We start from the raw sequence: 21,613 nt of genomic DNA on the forward strand, positions 1-21,613 counted from the left end.
TCCTTTACACACCAAAAGTTAGCATGAAACTCAAAAAATATGTTAGTATCTTGAGTTAGACTTTATATTGATAACAATTTTTTAGTCATTTTAGGTACATGTAAGACATCTTTCATAACTAACTGATTAGAAAAGCTTAAAAGAGCCAACCTGGTTGATGTTCAAACTTATTTCATCACTAATTTTGACGGTATCAACACCTGAGTATTCTGAATGCATGGACAAATTGTTGATGTTATTAGTAATATGATGTGTAGCACCAAAGTCTGAGTCTGGGTACCAGTTGTCATCAAGAAACTATTGCACTTGACCATACTACTGTGCCTGGCCATTTTTTGGAGTGGCTATATATGCCTACGATGGACCAGATTTTTCTTAAAGAAGGTTAATATATTTATAACATGTTTTGGCAAGATGGCTTGGTATATGGGACGAAGACGATTATTTTGATAGAAGTTTTTACCATTATTTGATCTACCATGACCACGATACTTTGAAATCCACCACATCACTTCTCTCATGGTTGTAATTTTTGTTTTGGTTGCTAAAATTTGGTTTAGAAACCATATTGACAGCATAGCTAATACTATTAGTATTGCTTTCTTTAGATTTATTTAATTGAGCTTCTTGAATCAATATCATCTTGTGGAGTTCATTCAATGAGAGAGGATTGAATCTTGTCTCACTAGTGTTTTTAAAAGCAAGATACTCATTTGAAAGACCTTAAATCTGCATAATCATATAATATTTTTTTTATAGGTTTTGATGCTATGTGCAAGGCCTTTAGATTTTGAAAATATTTATTGATAGATTTAGAGTTTTTTTTTTATGTCTTGAAATCGTGATTTCAATTGCATCCCTTTGACAACGTATGAGGACTTCAGGCACTCTAAACTTTGAATGACAAAGTTAAGCCCGATTTGTTGGGTCAAAGATGACAAAATCCAACCTAACAAAGTTTGATTAGGCTTAAGCCAATCAACATACTCAGATTTAAGATTTCTTTAAACTTTGATGGATCAGGTCCGATTCAATCAACAAATCCCATTATATCAAGGAAGATTAGAATCAGTGTAAACTAAGATTCCATATCACCAGAGCATTCGGAAGCTGAAGAATAGGTCAAGAACTGCTCATGCCTGACGAGCAATTGCTGCTGGAGGATCCCGAGGTTGAAGAGCTTCTGAACTTGCCATCGATGCAAAACAGGATTGAGTCTAGAAGCGTGACAAAATCACGATAATCTCAAACATTGGAAAATATTTGCTAGCTCAGACGAAGAACAAAAAACACACGGGATTAGATGGTTCTGTCAAACGCAAAGATCTACTTTCAAGGAACCCATTCTCAAAGATTTGAAATCTTGTGAGGGGTGTCGATTCTCATTTATGTTTTGAAAACACACGGGAGACTGCTTATGTTGAGGATGCCTGACAACATTATTTACTAACGTTGTTATTATGAAATCTTCTTGCCTATGGCTTTAGCTTTTTGTCTCTCAGCACCGTCCTCTCCCTCCGGCCTTTAAAAATAAATACAGAATTTCCTCTCTGCTAATCTCGGCCATGGCTGAATAAGTCGGACCAGAGGACGTGGATCCTCAATTCGGCCATGTTAGGGCGCCCTCTTCCTTCTACGCCAGATCCAACAACTCGACGCCGAGGATCCGGCAATCGTCTCCCCGGAGCTCGATTCCGTCGCGGTCAGGCGGCCCGCAGATTCGGTTCTCCGGCGATGCCGGATCGAAGGGGCGATGGAGATTCTGGCCACGAATCGGAGGCCTGATCATCGGTGTTAACTCCCCAGGGACGAAGCCGCACGCGAGGAGGCGGCGATTTAGGGGGATGATCGCGATCTTAGGTCTGATTGCAGCGTTCTTGTTGCTGAATTGGTGGATGCTGCCCCGCATCGAAGATGAGGACCGGTTTCTGAGCCCTAATTTGCTGCTTGAGGTATGCGCGTCTCTCGGTTGAGATGAAAGGGGGAAATTTTTAGTGTGGCTACAAAGAGAGTGCATTCTTTGCTGCTGATTGATACGTGCATGTGCTTTTCTGTGCATCCGTGCACATGAATTATGTGAATTTATGCAGGGTACATAGATGGTCTTCAGTCTTGGCTATAAAAAAAAAGTAAAAAGGATAGGCTTCTTGACATGCCTGTGTAGAAATGTGCCTTGCAAGTAAATTTTACGGGGATTAAGCTACTTAATACTCATCTGGTTCGCTACATCAATGTCGATTTCGAGACTTTACCTCATGATTCATATAAATTAACTTGCATCAGACGTCATTCTCAGTATGTCTTGGCACACATGTAAATGTCAATTAAGTAGTTAACTAAACAATAGAGTCGCATTATATGAATGTGGGAGATCACACTGTGGCCGAAATTTGCAAACTTACATAGCATTTGATAAGGCCCAGTTGGATCATTGGAGGGTCTCGACATGCACCTTACAAGTTATTTGACGAACTTAATTGCATACCTAAACGCTATGGTATCTCCTTTAACTCGACTAGCATAGCTTGGTCAACGTAGATGAGAGGAACTGTTTAGCATAGAAAGCAGAGTCGATACTGAAGTGAAGCCGAGTATAAGCTAAACCATGTAAAGTTATTTGCAGAATTGAACAACATAGTCTTTTTCCTTTTTTTTTCTTTAACTCTGGAAAAGTTATACGACAAATATGCAGCTTTCTAGTCAGTTATGATTCAATCAACATCAGAAATAATTTCTTCGTGCAAAATTTTCATAAAAATAATGCATTTATGTACTTCAAGTGCATGCAAGGAAGTGAATTGCCAAGATAATTGCATCAGTGGAATTATCTATTTTTTTCTTTCATTGACATTTAGCATATTGTTTCAAATATTGTGTAAGTAAATGGGCAAATTGTTTATGTAACTTTTATCCTTTCTTTTTTCTTGATTTTGTAATATAATATTTTAACAGCAACTGGTTTCATCTTCAGAAATAGAAAATACAATCAAGAGAATTCTTTGCATCTATTTAATATGGCATCTCTGAAAATAAGCTTGTTAAAGTAAACATCCAATATGCGTGACAAGGCATAAAAGCAGTCATGGAAATGAAAAAGTTACAGCAAGCCAAAAACTGTACCATTTGAATTGATTTATTCATCCTTAACTCGATACTTCTATAACCTAATGTGTGAATTTTGTGAAACTTAAAACAACACAAATTTGTTTGTGTCTCTAACTTCTGATTTTCGTAATTCAAATATCTAACACATTTGGAGCTAATGAGAAATTTGATCTTCTGTTACATTTTTTATGGATATTTCTAGGGTGAATGGAAGAAGTTTACAAAAGTAAAACACCGTGAGAGAGTCATGTGCTCTAAGCTTCTGGCATTAGCTGTTCATTCCTTGGCTGAGGTATTTTGACTTTGATCTTACTTTTAAAAATAGTGACATAAAGTTGCTTTACATTTTACTTGTTTTTTTATTTAGCATCAAAATATGGCTTGAAGTCACTTTAAATTTCGCTTCTTGGTTTGTTAGACATCCTAAAATTGACTGTCTTATACTTAGGGAGTCGAAAGTCATGAACCTCAAGACCTGTGGCATGAGCCTTTTCTTTCTGCATCTGCCTGGAAACCTTGTTCAGATAGACATGAGTGGAAAAATTTTGGTAAACAATCTTGTGTTCCATGTCAGTTTTTTTTTCGTCTTCTACATTACTTAATTTTACTATAAAAGGTAGCATTAGAATAAAATAATCCATATTGGCTTGAACCTATGGGTGGAAATGATACGACCAAGCTGAATAGAGGTTGTTCAGTCCTGTTGTTTCATCAAAAAGTTGGCTAGAGATTGGACTATTCCAGATTCAGCAAATTTTGAGTAATCTAACCATTCTTCTTCGCCTTTTGAAAGGAATGGAAGAGATGGGAAAGTGGGTATATCATATGAAGCCTGACCTTAAGCATATAACAGGCTGACTAGTCTCGTGGGCCTGGGATACTTTAAAAGTCAGTTTGTGATTGGAACAATTGCTTTTCATGTTCTAATCCTGACATAAGGTGCAATTGTTGTAAGGAAATGAGGATCTTCCACGGAAGCACAAATGCTTGCAATAAGTGTCTATCAAAGGACACTTTAATCATAACCCACAAAAGGGCATAAATGAGAGAACTCAAAAGAAAAATAATAAACTTTATTTCATTCACATAAAATGCTTAAGAAGCATTGATATAATGAGAGAGGAGTTACCCCTATTTATATACATTGAGAGAGAAAGAGAGGAGCCTTTAGAGGGCTCCAAGAGAGTCCTTGGACTAGCTTCAACGGCTATTCAAAACTAGTCAAATCTTTGACTAGTTTTGACTCTAGTTTAATATGAACTAGACAATCCTAAAATACGAAAAATAAATAAAGAGAAGAAAAAGAAAAAGAAAAAGAAAAAGAAAAAGAAAAAAATATAAATAATATATAAATTATTATATATTAAAATATATTATATAATTATATTTATATGTATATATACTTTTTAACACTCCCCCTCAAACTTATGGTACAATGAGCGAACGTTTGTTTAAGAGAAAATGAAATCTAGGAGCAATGAGAGGTTTGGTGAAGAAATCCACTAATTGATATTCTGATGTAATATAAGGCAAACCAATGGTTCATGAAATGTTCGGTTGCTGACAATGTAGATCGCACTCTTGTTGTCACAATACATGCATGAGGTTTTTGTCACTTCAACTCCCATGTCAACCAGCAATCTTCTGAGCCAGACTACCTCCATCGTTGTGTTGACCATGGCTTGGTATTCAGCTTCGGTTGACGAAGGAGAGACCTTTTACTGCTTCTTGCACCGCCACGAAATCAAGGATTCACCTAAGAAAACACAAAAACTAGTGGTTGAGTTTCTATCATTGGGCTCACTTCCAAAGTCAACATCAACATAAGCAATTAAATCTAATGAAAATGAAGCAAACAAGAAGAGGCCTCATGAAAGAGAAGACTTAATTATCTAATAATACGCAAAACTGCTATCATGTGAACAGAATTGAGAGTGTGTTGAAATTGACTAGCTGTGTGTACAACATGTGCTATATCAGGTCTAATAATGAAGAGATATGAAAGTGCTCTAATAAGCTGTCTGTAAGGATTGAGATCTTCAAGAGGTTTTCCATCATCGATTCTCATTTTGGTGTTACAACTTCTGGAGTATCCACTTTCTTATCATCTCGGACCTGAAAATAATATAAAAAACAAACTTAGATTGAGATAATAAATAACCTCGAGGAGAATACGCAACTTTAATTCCTAAAAAATATCTCAATAAACCTAAATCAGTCATTTTAAAATGATTTTTAAGAAGCTTTTTAATATTTTCAACTCTCTGTTTGTTTCCTCCGGTGATGATCATGTCATCCACATAAAAAAGAAGAAGAATAATCCTCACATCAGAAATCTTAACAAACAAAGCGGTGTCAGACAGGCAAGTTTTGAATCCAATATCAAGCATAACATGACTAAACCTGTTATACCAGGCTTTTGGTGCCTGTTTAAGACTATAAATAGCTTTTTCTAAATGAAGAGCCTTACCCTTAGGAATACTTATACCAGGTGGTGCTTCCATATATACTTCTTCAACTAAGTTTTTATTGAAAAAAGAATTTTTAACATCCATTTGAAATATAAGTCATTTTATAACATAAGCTAAGGCTATTAAGGTACTAATTGTGGTTATCCTGGCAACTGGAGCAAAAGTTTCTTCGTAGTCTATGCCATACTCTTGGGGATACCCTTTGGTCACTAATCTGACTTTATATCTTTCAAGAGTTATATCACTTTTGGTTTTAATCTTATAAACACCTAAAGGATTCGTAGGACACAAATTTACTGGAAGGTTTAGAGAGTCTGAATGATCTTTTGGTTTGTACTTCTGAATATTTTTCCAATGCACATGGAAGATTGGATTCCCTACGTCTTGAGTATTGTAAACAATTGGTTTCCCTATGGGTTTGTTCTTCGTTAATTACATTACGTTCTTTATCAATAATATCTTGACCATCGTCAATGTCACATTCATTAAATTTCGAAGTCAAATCTATCAAAAAGGAATATTCAGTTACTTCTTTGGCCTTTTGAAAATAAAAAAGACTTTCTTTTTTCAAGAAGGATACATTTATTGATACATATCATTTTTCATTTTTAATATCAAAACACCTATAGCCTTTTTTATTATGTATAACCTAAGAAGGCACAAGGAATGACACGGGGAGAGAGTTTATCATTCTTGTTAGTGAAGATAAAACATTTGCATCAAAAAACTCTTAACCTAGAGTAATCAGGAGATAATTCAACAAGTTTTTCAATTGGAGTTATATTTTTCAAAGAAGAAGATGGCATTCAGTTAATGAGATAGGTAGCAGTTAGGGCTGCTTCAGCCAAAAAATCTTTTAGCATTTGGTTTGCTATCAATAAGGTCCTAGTAGTTTCCATAATGTGTCAGTGTTTTCGTTTGGCCAAACCATTTTGTTGTGGTGTGTGATGGCAAGATCTTTGATGTGCAATGCCATATAAATTGAGATAATCTTTAAATTCTTTTGACAAAAATTCTCCTCTTGAGTCGGTGCGAAAAATGAAAATATCATTTTGAAATTTATTTTAAGCCATTTTGTGAAATATTTGAAAATGCAAAAAAACCTCTAATTTATGTTTAAGGAAGTAGATCCAAGTATGCCTAGAGAAGTCATCAATAAAAAATACATAATATGTGTATCCGCCTTTTGATATGATTGGTGCGGGACTCCAAACATCCGAATGTATTAACTCAAGTGGTCTAGATGAAACAAAAGTTTTATCATGAAATTGTAATTTCTTTATTTTACGAAGAATACAATCTTTACAAGCAAAATTTTCAGAATTACAAAATTTTTCTAAACTTGGAAAGTGTTGGATTTTGGATATATGAGGATGGCAAAGTCTTTTGTGTTATAGATCTAAATCCAATTTTTAAACATTATAATAAAAAACATTATTGGGTAATTCCAAAGAATCCATATAGTAGAGTCCTCATTTTCTATGTCCTTCCCCTATCAGCTTCTCTGACTGGCGATCCTGTATCCAACAATCATGAGAAAAGAAGGAGATGTTACACCCATAATCAGATATTTGAGAGACAGATAAAAGATTTAGATTTAATTTGGGAATATATCTAACTTTTGGGATAAAGAATTTTTTAGAATTTTAAAAATTTTTGAAATTTTCTATTCCTTTTATTTCAAGAGTTGTATCATCGGTTGTGAAAACATTTAACACACTTGAGTTATTATTATGATATTCAAACAAACTATTATTATTTGGGGTCATAAGAAACAAAACACCAAAGTTAAGAAGAAGCCAAGGAAAGTTACCGGGAATAAAGAAGGATGAAACAACTACTCCGGTTGAGGCTTCAGTTGAGGAAGATGCTCATTTGAGAAGATGTTGAAAAATTTTCATTAGTTGTGTCATAGATATGGGTGCATATTGACTGACTTGATCTTTTGATTCTTGTGATGAATCGACTAATGCAACTTTTTTTTCTATCTTTTCTCCTTAATTTAGGACATCGAGGCCTATAATGTCTCAGTTCATGACAGTGGTGACAAATGACTTTCCTTTTGTCATAATAATTGTCTTGTCTACCGAAATGAGGCAGTCTATAAGTGCACATATAGTTGTCTGGTCTAGATACGACTAGAATGAAATCCTCTTCGTTTTTTGGAGTATTCTTTTTTAGCTTATTTTTCTCCATAGTTAATTCTTTAATAGTGTCAATAATAGAGGGAACTTTTCCTCTATGTAGAAGGGCTGATTTGGTTGTTTCAAATTCCGGCCTCAAACCATTTACAAATTGGTAAAAATGTTTCAAATTCCGGCCTCAAATCATTTATGTCAAGCTGTCCACCAGGATGTACTTTGTATCCCTGGTATAAGAACTACCCATAGATATAATTACATTATCAGGAAATATCAGCCAGAAAATGGCAATATTTTTAAAAAACGAGTTATTCTTGGGAAAGTCATTGGAAAATATTCGTAGATATCAGTATATATAAATATATAATATATACAATAAAAACAGAATGTAAATTAATACAAAATGTGTTCGTCACATTAATATCAGGTGAAAAACATAAACTTTTACAGAACAAGATACATTTGGAATATATAGCTTTTTTTTCAATATAATATCACTCTTTGAAACTATCACCATATAAAGAGTCATTTTCAAAATATCAGTGATAGTTGTGACTATGGAACCATCTGTAAATGTGTCATGGGGAGCCAGGAAGTATACTGTGCTTCCTGACATTATAATCAGAGGCTCCCATTGGCTATTCATAATGGTCTTTTACTGCATATCTACATTATATATCTCATTACTACTGCCACCATGATTGATGAAGAAAAGGGCATGATGCTCAATCATGCAATGGAATTCCAGAAGTCAACAAATTGTCTGGCAGGGAAAATTGACTTCAGTTATTATTCATGCAATTCTCACACTTTCAGCTATAGTTACATCAACGACATTTACCATCAATTACAGTTTGAATGGTTTTTCATGATTGGTTTTGTCTACAAGAGTCTTGGTTTACTTTTTTTTCTGCAATATTTCTTTTGTTGATCCAGAAGCTGCTTCTCTCAAATCCAGACAAGATGTTCATATATATTGATTGTCTTGCTGCCACATTGTGAATGCCATCCTCACTTTGTGTTTTGTATTTGGTGTAAAGTAGAAATAACAGTTTTATATTTTATCAGCCAATTCGGGGACATCTATCAGGAGGAATATTTTATTAACTACCTAAAGGATGATATTAGAATTGTGAAAGAACTTCCGCTGGAACTCCAGTCACTAGATTTAGAGGCAATTGGTAATGTAGTAAGCGTAAAGCTTGTAGCTCTTGTGTGATTAGCATTTTTGTTGTGATTGAAGTTTTATTTTATTTTATAACTGATACTTCTTGATTAGGTGACTGATTCAGATATTATGAAAGAGGCTAAACCAAGTTTCTTCCGGAAAAGGATTTTGCCTATTCTTCTACAAAATCATGTGGTTCATTTTGTGGGATTTGCAAACCGCTTAACGTTTGATCCAGTTCCTTCTCAATTGCAGGTATGTCTACAAATTAATATCATTCTCCAATTTCTAAAAGTAAGCTTGTAGACCATTTTATTTTAGAAAGGAGCAATTGTTGGGTTTTAGTTTTTCCATATATTTTCTGCTTGTTTCATGTTTTTCACCTTTGTATGTGCAGTGTGGCTTAGTTGATTATGTTCAAGATAGAATAGACAACTTTATCTAGCAAATTAAGAAAAGGCAACTGACTCACCTTATCGATTATATGGCAGTTTAATGGCAATTTATCCTAGAATGCATTTTGCATGATATTATCTTAAGAGTTTATGTTAAGAATGAAAACGTTATCCATTTTGTGTAGTATTATCGTTATGTGAATTTGGCCTTATACACCTTTTCTCTTGAACACACACACATATTAACATACAAGGACTGTTTTCCTCATTCATCTTTATCCTAAGTCAATATAATGCTCTTCATGGTTTATTTATTTGATGATTGATAGGATGCTTAGAATAACATATTGCATGCATGTTCACTAAATTTTCGAATACAATTTTAATTAGGATGGTCCTTCTACTGGAGCAGATTGTACTCATTGGTGTGAATATCTGTTTGCAACATCATGTTTAAATGCTATTTAAAATCACCTAGTTTCTGTTTCTTGCAGAAACTTATAGAGAACTATTAGCAGTAATTAAATATCTTGTGAGGAGTAGCACCCCATCCCTCAATGCATTTGTTTACAGCAAAGGTGAACATCATCTTAGCTTTTTATTTGAAGCTGTAGACAGTGCAGATAGTCTCTTAAAAATAATAATTACACTGATTTCAAATGTATTTCTGTGCTGTTCTTAAGCGTTATATTCAGATCTTTCAATTCGTCCACCGTGTAGAACCTCTGGCCCTAATCCATCTATGAAAAAACTGTGGTCCTTCAAACTTTTCCAGTCACTGTTTCTCCATTCATGTCAAATAGGAAGATTAAATGAATGAAACTACCGGACAGTCTGTACTAGGGAAGAATGAAGCAGGATGAAAATGAAAACCTGGGGTGAAACAGATTAACTGTATTTTCAAATGCAATCAGCATCCAAGATTATCATTTATTGAACATGGATATATTTACATAAGCAAGTTCAAGCATCAGCATAGTTTGTCAGTTCTAACTCGACATATTTTATAGTAAAATCCGGATAGTTGTGTTTGTAGAACTCAATGCATATGAGCATGCTGTGCAAACTAAACTTGGGAAAGAACTACATATAGTTTGGCCATTTAAAACCGCTATTCAGTGAAGTGCTCTGTGGATGATTGGTCACCTTGTGCACCATATGTGAGATAAGAAAAGATATAAGATATGGATACATAAAATCGATTCTTGAGATTTTTACATAAGGACTTACCAAGGTGCAATGTTGGTCTATCAAACACAAGCTGTCCATGATAAGAAATCATGTACAGCTTGAGGAAAGCTGTTAAAACATAATAGTAAAGCCTAAAAGTGGAGGCATTAAATGACAGTAATATTCATGCCATTTATAAGTGGCTAAGTTGTAATATATAGACCACAGAAGATGCCTACTGTTGTAATATTAATACAGGAAGGATCTTATTTGTACTAACCTTAATGAAGGGTTCTAATATATGTCACATAGGCACATGTACAAAAGGTACAACATGGGGATTTCTAAAAATATGGGTATATATATATATATATATATATATATATGTCACCTTGGTACGGGTGCGAAGGGTACAACACGGCAATTCCAGAAAATGTGGGTACGGGGACATGGCTATATATATATATTAAATATTTTTTAAATACAAAATAAATTCAAAATAAAGTGAATATAATCTAAATATATATGCTATATCTAAAATATATATTATATACTGAAAATATAAAGTTATAAACTGAAAATATAATTATAAATTATAAATTATAAATTGAATACAAACTTGTATGTAAGGGTTCTTTGTTTGTATTTGCAAACTTATAGTGAGTCACTGTAAGTTTGAGGGGGGGTTGTTAAGATCAATGTATCCTTTTTGTATATATATATATATTGTTAATTGTACATATACATATTTATGTATATAGTATAGTATATACATATATGTTCATATATATATGCATATATGTATCTTTATATACATATTATATGTATATATTTATATTGTAATGTATTATATATTTATTTATTATAAGTAAATATATATAATATATATATTTGGGACCAAGTCAAACAAGTTAAATTGATCCCAACAGCTAGAATTCTAGCCGTTGGGAGGTCCCTCCCTCATTACTTGAGAGGGCTCTTTCTCTCCCCTCTTCCTCTATTCTTTCTCCCTTTCTTCTCTATAAATAGGGGTGGGTGTGTGCTTTGTAAAGTGAGAGAGTGATGCGTAATTTTAGGGTTTTGTATGTTTTGAGTGTATTATAGTGAGGATTAAATGTATTTTTTTTTGTATTTTTAATGTTCTTTATTAATGAAGTTATTCATTTACATTCCATGTGTTTCATTTTAGTTCTTATGTTTTTGTCTAAATGTATTATGTTTCGATTCTTGGAGTTCATTATGGACTACATTGCGATCTGTGCTATTTCGTGACAAGGGACATAGCCATGTTATATAGGTTCTAATAAAAATAATCAATGGATCACTCCTCTAAAGCTCCGAAGGGGTGATTCTTCAAAATAAATGCTCTCTCTCTCTCATCCCTCCCCTCAATGTGGGTCTTCTTCAGGGTTACAGGAAATGATATAGCACTCAGGGAAATACGTTTCAAAAGGGCGTTGCTTCCAGAAAGCGCGGGGAAGCGACCCTCTTAAATGTGAAGTGTGCTTCCCATTTCGTTTCCCAATATTAAGAAGTGAATTTTCTTTTTTTAAGGGCTTGGAGCCTTTTAACAAATTTTTTTTTGCCCAATATCGGGAAAACCCGATTCTTATTCGCTTTCCACTCAGATCCTAGGTTGCTTCCCTCTTCGTTTCCTTTTTGTTTCCTCTTCGCTTCCTAGGTTGCTTTCCTTCTCGCTTCCGAGACAACTCCTGGTTCGCTTCTAAATCGTCCCGCGCTTTCCGCTTCTTAAAATTTTAGAAGTGCTTCGCTTCTACTTCCCAAACCGCTTTCCACTCCTGCTTCCTCGACTGACAACTTTGGTCTTCCTCCATTCTCATTTATGTGGATAATGTGAAAATACATCTTAGGGAAAAGCCTGTGAATTTGCAGTTAAACCTTCATATGCACATGTTAAAGTTACATTGCTCAAATATAGGAAAGTCCATGACATAACTGTGAACATGAAAGGAGCACATTTATACTTTAGACTGGAAACTAATTAACACATTTATTTATTTTTTATTTGATTTATTATAAATGATGTTTTAAATTAGGTATTTGTGCAAAAGGATTGTCATTTCTTAAACTAATAAGCTCTATTGTTTATTCTAACATGTAATATATCTCGTATGGGCAATGGTCTTTTCTGATTTCCTGCTTTCTTTTCAATTTCCGTTAATTATAGATCAGATGGGTAAGTTTATTAAACTTTTCTTGTACCGTATCTGCATTGTCATTGTGGTTTTATTGTTTCCTATAATGTGAGCTACTTCTCGCTTTCTATATTTTCCTCTACCCAATGGATTTCTTCTAATCGATGACATTCATATAGAGACTTTGTTGCAGATGTAATTTTCATGCACTAAGGTTTGTTCATAAAATCCAAGAAACCGGTGCTTTGTTAGTGCAAAGGATGCGTCAGCATACATTGAGACTGGGTGCCGTGGATCATAATCTGCTAGGTCACTATGTAGCAAATTCCACTAGGACATGGGAAAAGTTTGCTCTTGAAGAAAGTTCCAAGTATCTAGCCATGCATCTGCGGTTTGAAATTGACATGGCAGTTTATTCTCTATGTGAGTTTGGTGGTGGTGAAGAGGAGAGAGAGGAGTTGGAGGCATATCGTGCAATCCATTTTCCTGCTCTCTCACTCCTTAAAAATAGTACAAAGTAAATAATGGTTTTGCATATGTTATACACATACATATGTACATATACATACATATATTAATAAATACACATACAACTCTCTCTCTCTCTCTCTCTCTCTCTCTCTCTCTCTCTCTCTCTCTCTCTCTCTCTCTCTCTCTCTGTGTGTGTGTGTGTGTGTGTGAAACCGGATGTTCAATCATGCAGGTTACCTTCTGCAGCAACACTGCGATCTGAAGGGCTATACCCGTTGTCTCCTGAAGAAATAGCAATCATGCTTGCAGCCCTTGGGTTTAAACGAAAAACAAGAAAAGAATATATCTGGCAGGTACACATATTTATGGAGGAAAGTCAAGGATGGTTGCACTGACCAGTTTGTATCCTAATTTAGTTACAAAGGAAGACCTGCTTTCTTCCAAAGAAATGGAGCCATTTAAAAACTTCTCTTCTCAGGTAATTCAAAAAAATGGTTTCTGAAATTTGAGAGTTAACTTGCAACTATTATCTCTTTAATGAGGTTGTATGCTGTTCTGCAATAGTCTTACCTGATTATGGTCAATTGGCATGCTTGCCACCATAATGCGGAAACAGAATCATAGCAGTTTCTATTTTCTGAATAAACTCAGTATATTGGGTTTATTCTCAGAAAAGGATTAAGAACAGCCAACATGTTGGGAGAAAGAAACTGATTTTGTACATTGATGTTGGTTTGGTTTGGGAAAAAGCGGCAAAGTTGGTTATTTCTTTACCTTAGGATTTCCTTGTAAATGAGTAGAAACTTAAGGTGATTATGGAATTTGCTATGCTTCTTGTTCTTGCAGTTTTTCAAGTGGCTGAAGGGGAGTCTACCTTAATAGCTGAGGTTAAAATATAAATTTCTAGTTTTCATCTGTGGAAAAGCTTGGATACATGAAGGATTTTTGCTAAACACGGAGGATGTATCTATTCTTGCAATTAGGAAACTTATGAACATGTAGTTATGCATGTAATATGTGATTTGACCTTGAATTGCTGTTTGATGGGGAATGCAATACGTCTATTTTGAACCAGACTTCTTTACAGATTATCAAAGCTTTATTGCTTATAGTGGTAGTATTTGCACACGAACAAAAAAACCAAAGCTGAAGCATTTTTGAAGCTTCACTACCGTCAATCTCTAGCCGTAGCCAAGCTATGGCTTTTAATAGTCTTGCTGCAGCTTGAAAAAGGAAATGGATAATGATGTACTAGGTTTAATTTACAGAACACTTGTTTGTTGGATTTATTTAACACCCGTTATCTTCATAGAATTGCCTCTTTATCCTACGAGGGCATGTTTTTTTCATGAAATGTTATGCTTTTAGATTTATTTAAACTTCAATGCTCAGATGATACTTTAATCATCTGCTGGCACCCATTTATCCACGTAATGGGACAGTGGGAAATTGCATTATGATCCAAGCTAATTCTAACCTAACACTTTTATCTGTATAAGTGGATGCGTCCAAGCACTCTACTTTGATGGTTGTCTATATCTGGTTAATTCTAGTTAAACTTGATTCACACATCGAGTTCAATTCAAGCTTTTTGCAGTCTGAATCTTAACATGGATTTTGTTGTTGTTGCAGCTGGCAGCCTTAGACTTCATTGGATGTGCTTCTGCTGATTCATTTGCGATGACTGACCCAGGGAGTCAGCTGTCTTCACTAGTAGCTGGTTACAGGGCATATTTTGGCGGTGGTAGGCTACCAACTATACGACCCAATAAGCGTAGGCTGGTTGGCCTTCTGTTAAAAAATTCTACGATAGATTGGAATGAATTCCAGGTTAGAGTGAGAAAGACATTCAGGGAGAGTGAAAAGGTTCAAGGAAGGCCATCGGCAAGGAGTATTTACCGGCATCCTCGATCTCATGAGTGCATGTGTAAGATGGGGTGATGTCCCTTCAGGTCAAATGCTAACGATTGGACTTTTCAGTGATTTTGCATATCTTATCATCAAGAGATGTTCACGTTGCTTATAACTGTCTCAACTCTATAGAAAAGGATGGTCATAAGCAGTGAAACCTTGCTAATCTCTATGTTCAAGCGTGCTGCACCTGATCAAGGTGATCAATTTATTGGAATATTGCAGATTATATGGATGTTTCCATGTGTATTCGCTTGTCAATTGCAGTCAGAGCAGGAGAACAAATACTTGCCTATGCTTTCGTGTATCGGACTTTTAGGTCAAATGAATGCATGATCTCATACATCATCGCACAGAGTCCGGAAATGATACTGATTTACCACTGACCTGACAAGCATCCCATCCAGACCCTCAGGCTGATCCTATTTGCTTTACAAAGTAAAGCGTAAAAAGCTTCGGATGCAAAGTTGCACTGCATCTAGATTTGCATGACCAGCCCAAGTTCGAATGCGCCGATCAGGTCAGCCTTATCCCCACTCCCGTCAGGGGTTATTTGGATGCCGTTCATCCACTTGACCAATGGCATCAACGGCTATGAAAGTTAGTGGGGGCATAAGCAACCCAAGCAACCCAACCATGGTGGGCTAGTGCCCTTCATCGCCATGGGCAGCCTGACCCTGATGCCGTCTCTGTCCAACCAAGCCTAAAAGTCAGAAAGCCTGGTTTTAGGACTGTCAGGATAATCGAGTGGGGGTTATAATTCTACTAATTTTATCAGCCATTAATTATTGGCAGTACCATGTCGAGTTCATACTGTTGCCGGAGAGAGAGAGAGAGAGAGAGAGTTCAGAACCATGAGACCGTATGACGGTACATTCCAATAGTTTGAATGAATTTAACTACCAAATGTGAAATCTAATGGGCTGTGTTTAGCGTTATTTATCCCGTTAGTATAGTCATTTGAGTAGAATTTGATACATGTAAAACATTAAATTAAGCATGATTAATCATTCAAAAGTCAGTTTTGGCTTTTGGAGAATAGAATTACGTAAATCAAGAGCATACCACCACGGCACCGCCTGATATATATACAGTGAGTGCAGCTACCTGTGCAACCAGGCGTGATGGACGGCAACAAAAAAAAAACGCAAAAAAAGGGCAAAACTGTTTTTTACCGTCGCCAATAAGTGTTAAAATTGATTTTTTATCATTTTTTACGCTAACCGTCCATAAGCCCTGTGATGGACGGCCAGCGTAATTGCGCACACTTTATATATATATATAGAGAGAGAGAGAGAGAGAGAGAGATTTCTCGAAGTCAGAGCAGTTTGATCTTTGACCGATTTTTCCCCTTAAATAACTGCCACTTTTCCTATCTACAAGACAACACAGCCACCCCACGTGAATTCCCACTCCGTTGCCTAAAAAAGCAAAAAGCTACAAACCAAAAAAGAAGATAAATCAATCTACCACATAAACCCCCAGTAAAACTGTAAAAAAAAAAACACAGGAAGACACCGACCGCACCTTCTCCCAACTACACATTCACAACAAACCAACAATCAATACCAAAAATCACAGCCCCTAAAACTAGGGGAATTATTTTCAAAATAATACACAAGAAAAGAAGAGAGAGAGAGTGAGGAAGACCGAAAGATCAGGCAAGTAGAGCCACCAGCATGAGGAGAAGGGCCGACGCAATTCTCCCGGCGGCGACCACCACTCTGACGCCGTCGGAGGTATCCGCGGCGGCCTTGTCGGCGGGAGCCTCATCCGGTCCAGCGGGGGCCGGTGGAGATGCAGAGCTGTCGGCGGAAGGAGCGGGCGAGTCCGCGGCCGGCTCCGGCGCGGGGGACGGCGCGAGCTTGAACATCTCCTTCGGCTCGAGCACCTTGTCCACAGTGAAGATCACGACGGGCTGCTCATCGTAGAGTGTACCCGTGATGCTGGCCGTGACCACCTTCGTCCTGAGTGTCACGGTCTCCCCCTCGTTCTGCACGGTGAAGGCGTAGTTGCTGCCGCCGTTGGTGGCAAGCGTGTTCATGGGCCCGTTGTTGGACTTGAGCGAGGCGATCGGCTCGTAGAGCGGCACCGCGTGGTAGAGCAGCAGGTTGGTCTTTTTCTCCTTGGTGAGGTTCTTGTAGGTGGGCATGAACTTGGTGACCACGCCGTCGGTGGGGCAGAAGACGGTGAGGCCGCCAACCACGTTGTCCATGTAGGTCTTGATGGCGCCGGTGGCTATGAGGAGGTCGGCGAAGTCCTTGCAGCCTTGCTTGGACATGATGGAGGTGAGGTTGAGCTCCGCCGGGGAAGGGGCGGGGGCTTCCGCCACGGGAGAGGTGAGGATGCTGCTGATCTGGATGACGGAGATGTTGTATGGAATCTCCTTGAGGGACTTGACGAAGGTGGCGTCGAGGGCATTGTTGTCGACGGCGCCGAAGCCGACCTTACCGCCTGTGAGATCGGTGATGTTGATGAAGCCGGAGGTCCCCGGGGCGGAGCCGGTGGCCTGGTAGAGGGTGGCACAGAGGGCGGTGCCGTTGGTGATCTGGTGGAGCTTCTTGGCGCCGAAGTAGTCGAGGCCGACGTGGAGGCTGAGCTGGTTCTTGATGGAGGCGATGGGGAGGTCCTTGGAGAGGAGGTCGGACATGGCGGAGTTGTCGACGGCGAAGATGGTGATGGTGGTCCGGCGGTTGATCTCGGCCGCCAGGTGGGTGATGGTCAGGTAGTGGTTGAAGGTGGAGAAGCTGGGGAACTGGGCGAGGATCTTGGTGATGTTGTGGGCGTCGCCGTAGAGCGGACCCGCCGCCAGGAGGACCAGCAGGAGCACCACCGCCGGGACGACCCGCATTGTTGTCGGTGGTGGTGGTGGAGAGGAGAAGAGGGAAGAAGGGAGTTGCAGAGAGAGAGAGCGCTCTGCAGCAGCAGTGGGGGGAAGAGTGGAGAGAGGTATAGGTAAGGTTGGAAGGAGAGTGGGCGTAGTGGTGGCGTTTTTGAGTTAGAGTGGTGGAGGAAATGCCCTGGGTTTTCTACTTATTCACGGAAAGGCCCTTAGTGTGTGGAAGAGGGTTGTCGGCCCCTCGCTTTTCTTGGTGTGATGTTGCTGGATTTGGGCTCTCTCACTCTATGCCTCTCTTTTTTTTTTCGCCTTTTCTTTTTAGCTGTCTTTTTATATAGTGTACATGATGCTGAAAAAATATACTGGATGTAAAATATGCTTCCCTTGATATATAAATAGTTTAAACCAAGTGCGCTCGTAGGCATGCGTTTATACGCTCTATCTTTCAAGCAATAATTACTTCAATCAATTGAGTATTCGTGTTTCTCACAAAAATCGGTTTACTCTTAGCATTGGGTGAGATCAATAATCTTAACACGAACCATTTTTAACCTCTTGACTAGGTTAGGTTGATTAAACTCGAATTGGATATGGATCTTAGGTTCAAATATAGGTATAAATCTTATATACAAGTGAGTAGACCTTAGGTATTGATTTGAATTACAAGTGGGTATGGACCTGAGCATTTGCAATTGAAGTTGGGTCCTAAAAGACAACCGAATCTATATCCTAAAAGCACTATAAAAGAACAAAGAGAGAGAGAGAGAGCTAAGAAATAAGAGAAATGGGAGAGGGCTGGGGTTCATACAGACCCCGATCCCTTAATAAGCATAAAGGGTCTTTAATAGTTACAAACTACTACTCATAGGCCATAACTGGTTAACCATGAATGCCCAAACGGTTAACCCAAGAAGAGCACAAAAAAATGGCCAAAAGAGCAAAGGTTGAGTCCAAAATGATCTTAGTAGGGTCAGGAATGTCCTAGACTAGGTCAACAGTCAATGGTCAAGGTAGCGAGCGATTGGTAGACCATTACGACCATTAAAGTGCCATGCAAAAACATTGGGCTTTGTCCATATAAATCCCGGTCAGATTTAAGTAAGATCCAAAAGAGATAAATGCTAAGTCAATGCACATTTAAGGTTTTGTCAATGGACAAAACTATACTTGAAGATTGAAAACATCCTAAGTACTAAAAAAAGTCAAAGACTAAACCAGATCGAAACTTAAGCTCAAGCCCAAACCAAAATCTAAATCCAAAGTCCAATGTCTAAAGTCAAAGGTCCAAGATATAAGATGTGCAAGTCCAAGATATAATCTCTACCCTCTAAGGCAATACTCTTCTATACAAGGACAAGGGAGGTTCTCCACAACTTTCAATATGAGACTAAACTTTTAGGAAAGACTAGAAACACATAAACTTAGGAAAATGTTGGATACTTAGGTAATTTTGAGTCAAATCCCAAAAATCCCCCAAGTGGATCAAAACTATTAAAAATGACTTAAGTGGTTGCTCACGAAGATCCAATGCATAAATGAAGGTACCTTTTGGGTTTGAACCTCCACCATAGTGTTACTTAGTTTTAGTCAATCTAGGACCTTAATAACATTAGCCTTGAATTAAAAATCCTAAATGACTTTTTAAGGGTCTTGTGTTGAATATCATTTCATGAGTACTGTAGAGACAAAGTCTAAGTCTCATAAAAGGTGACCCCAATCTTCATACACATATAGGCAAGTATATCAAGGGTATAAATCTTTTTGAAACACCCCAATCATAAGGCATATGAATCTTATTAAAAGTTTAATTTGAACACAACCTTCGTATATAGGTTTTGAGTACTTGACATCAAGAATGAAAAAAATATTAAGTACGCATTTCAATCACTTAGAGACTTATTTTTGCTAAACCATTAGACATGGTTTGCCCCTTATCATGTAGTTAAGTTTTTATCAATGGTGATTGTTTTTATAGACTTTAACTTTATTTTCATCAATGTCTTAAAGATAAATTCTTGAGAAAGTCTTTTTGTTAATGGATTCACCAAGTTTTAAAAAGATTTCACTTATTTAATAGAGATTACTCCTTGCTTGAGTAAACTATTCACATAATTGTGCTTTGGATTAACATGTATAGATTTTTCATCATAAATATTATTTTTTGTTTTGTATATTGTTTTTTGACTATCACAATGCATCGCTATCAATGGTACTAGCTTATCTCCTAATAGTATCTCCATTAAAAGATTCTTTAGTCACTCAACTTACATACTAGCTAAAGTTAGTTCTATAAAATTTGATTCCATTGTAGAATGAGTTATCAGAGTTTGATTCTTAGATCCACAAGCAGTTGCTCCAGATCGAAGGATAAATATTTATCTACTTGTGAATAATGATTCATTGAAATTAAAATTTTAATTCACATCATTGTACCATTCAAGTACAACAAGTTTCTTCTCATAGAATATCTCATAATTTAGAGTTTCTCTCAAGTACTTCAAAACTTGATACATGACATCCCAAGTATAACATTAGCTAAGTCTATATATTTCATGTCAAATTTAGATGAAAAAACTTTTGATATTATTTATACATTTTATATTATTACTCATGATTAACATGTCATCCGCATAAAGACAAATAATTATGACATGATTATCTTCTACTTTACTATATATATGCATTTATCAAAATCATGAATTCTAAATCTGTATGAAATGATTACATCAAATTTTTTATGTCATTGTTTATAGGACTGTTTCAAACCATATAATGACCTTAGCCGTTTACAAATTTTCTTTTTTGGACTTAGTTCAACATTGCCTTTAGATTTTTCCATATAATTTTTTTCTTCTAAGAAATTATTTAAAAAAACAAATTTAATATACATTTGGTGAATTTAAAGATTGAAAATTGAAGTCAAAGAGCCATAGTTCTAATATATGGAATTATACTTACAAGAACATATGTGTCAAAATAATTAAGTACATGCTTTTATTTGAAACTTTTAGCTACAAGTCTAGCTTTAAATTTTTCAATAGAGCCATTTGTTCGAAGTTTTCTCTTAAAAATTTATTTGCATCCTGAGAATTTAAAACCATAGGGTAAATCAACCAAAATTTAAGTTTTATTTTCAATAATTAAATTTAATTTATTCTCTATAACTTCTTTCCAAGATAGAGCATCAGGAGAGATCATAACTTCTGAAAATGAAACTAAGTTTCTATCTATCATGTATAGATAAAAATGAAGACCAAAATCTTTTGACTTTCTCAATCTTTTACTTTTTCGAATTTCAAGATTTTCAGGTTCACAAATTTTCTTCTTTGGGTTATTTTTAATGTCTTTTGGAGCTTCAAGTGATTTTAAAATTAAATATTCTCTAATTTTGGTTCAGATAGATTCTAAAAATACTTTGGTTTCAATATTCATAAATATCCAATGAAGACACATGTTCTGGGTTTTTGATCAAGTTTGATTAATTTTGGTTCAGTAAACTTTACATAAGCAATGCAACCTCAAATTTTTAAATAATTTAAATTTGGTTTTCTATATTTTTAAAGTCCATATGACGTAGTGTTAGATTTAGAATATGAAACTCTATTTAAGATATGACATGAACGAAGCAATGCATCACCCCATAAAATTATAATTTATATCGAAACTTATAAACATTGAATTAACCATATCTATTAGAGTCATGTTCTTACATTCAACTACATCATTGTGTTAAGGAGTATATGGACCAATATTTTGTTTATATATCTCATGAAATTCATAAAATTC

The 21,613-nt window shown here is 36.3% G+C and overlaps 1 protein-coding gene and 1 pseudogene across 1 annotated transcript; one reads left to right on the top strand and one right to left on the bottom strand.

Moving 5' to 3' along the window:
• The first annotated feature begins 1,844 nt into the window (after positions 1-1,844).
• Positions 1,845-15,164, top strand: LOC149838474 (O-fucosyltransferase 15-like; annotated as a pseudogene).
• A 1,132-nt stretch (positions 15,165-16,296) lies between these two features.
• Positions 16,297-17,953, bottom strand: LOC149838475 (fasciclin-like arabinogalactan protein 2). The gene has a single exon (XM_090006611.1). The coding sequence runs from the start codon at positions 17,837-17,839 to the stop codon at positions 16,646-16,648; it is 1,194 nt and encodes a 397-aa protein (XP_089862737.1). The 5' UTR covers positions 17,840-17,953; the 3' UTR covers positions 16,297-16,645.
• Between the last annotated feature and the right edge of the window lie 3,660 nt (positions 17,954-21,613).

The sequence above is a fragment of the Nuphar pumila genome, chromosome 5, assembly GCF_984573655.1.
Source record: "Nuphar pumila chromosome 5, dmNupPumi1.hap1.1, whole genome shotgun sequence".
In the NCBI taxonomy this organism is placed as follows: domain Eukaryota; kingdom Viridiplantae; phylum Streptophyta; class Magnoliopsida; order Nymphaeales; family Nymphaeaceae; genus Nuphar; species Nuphar pumila.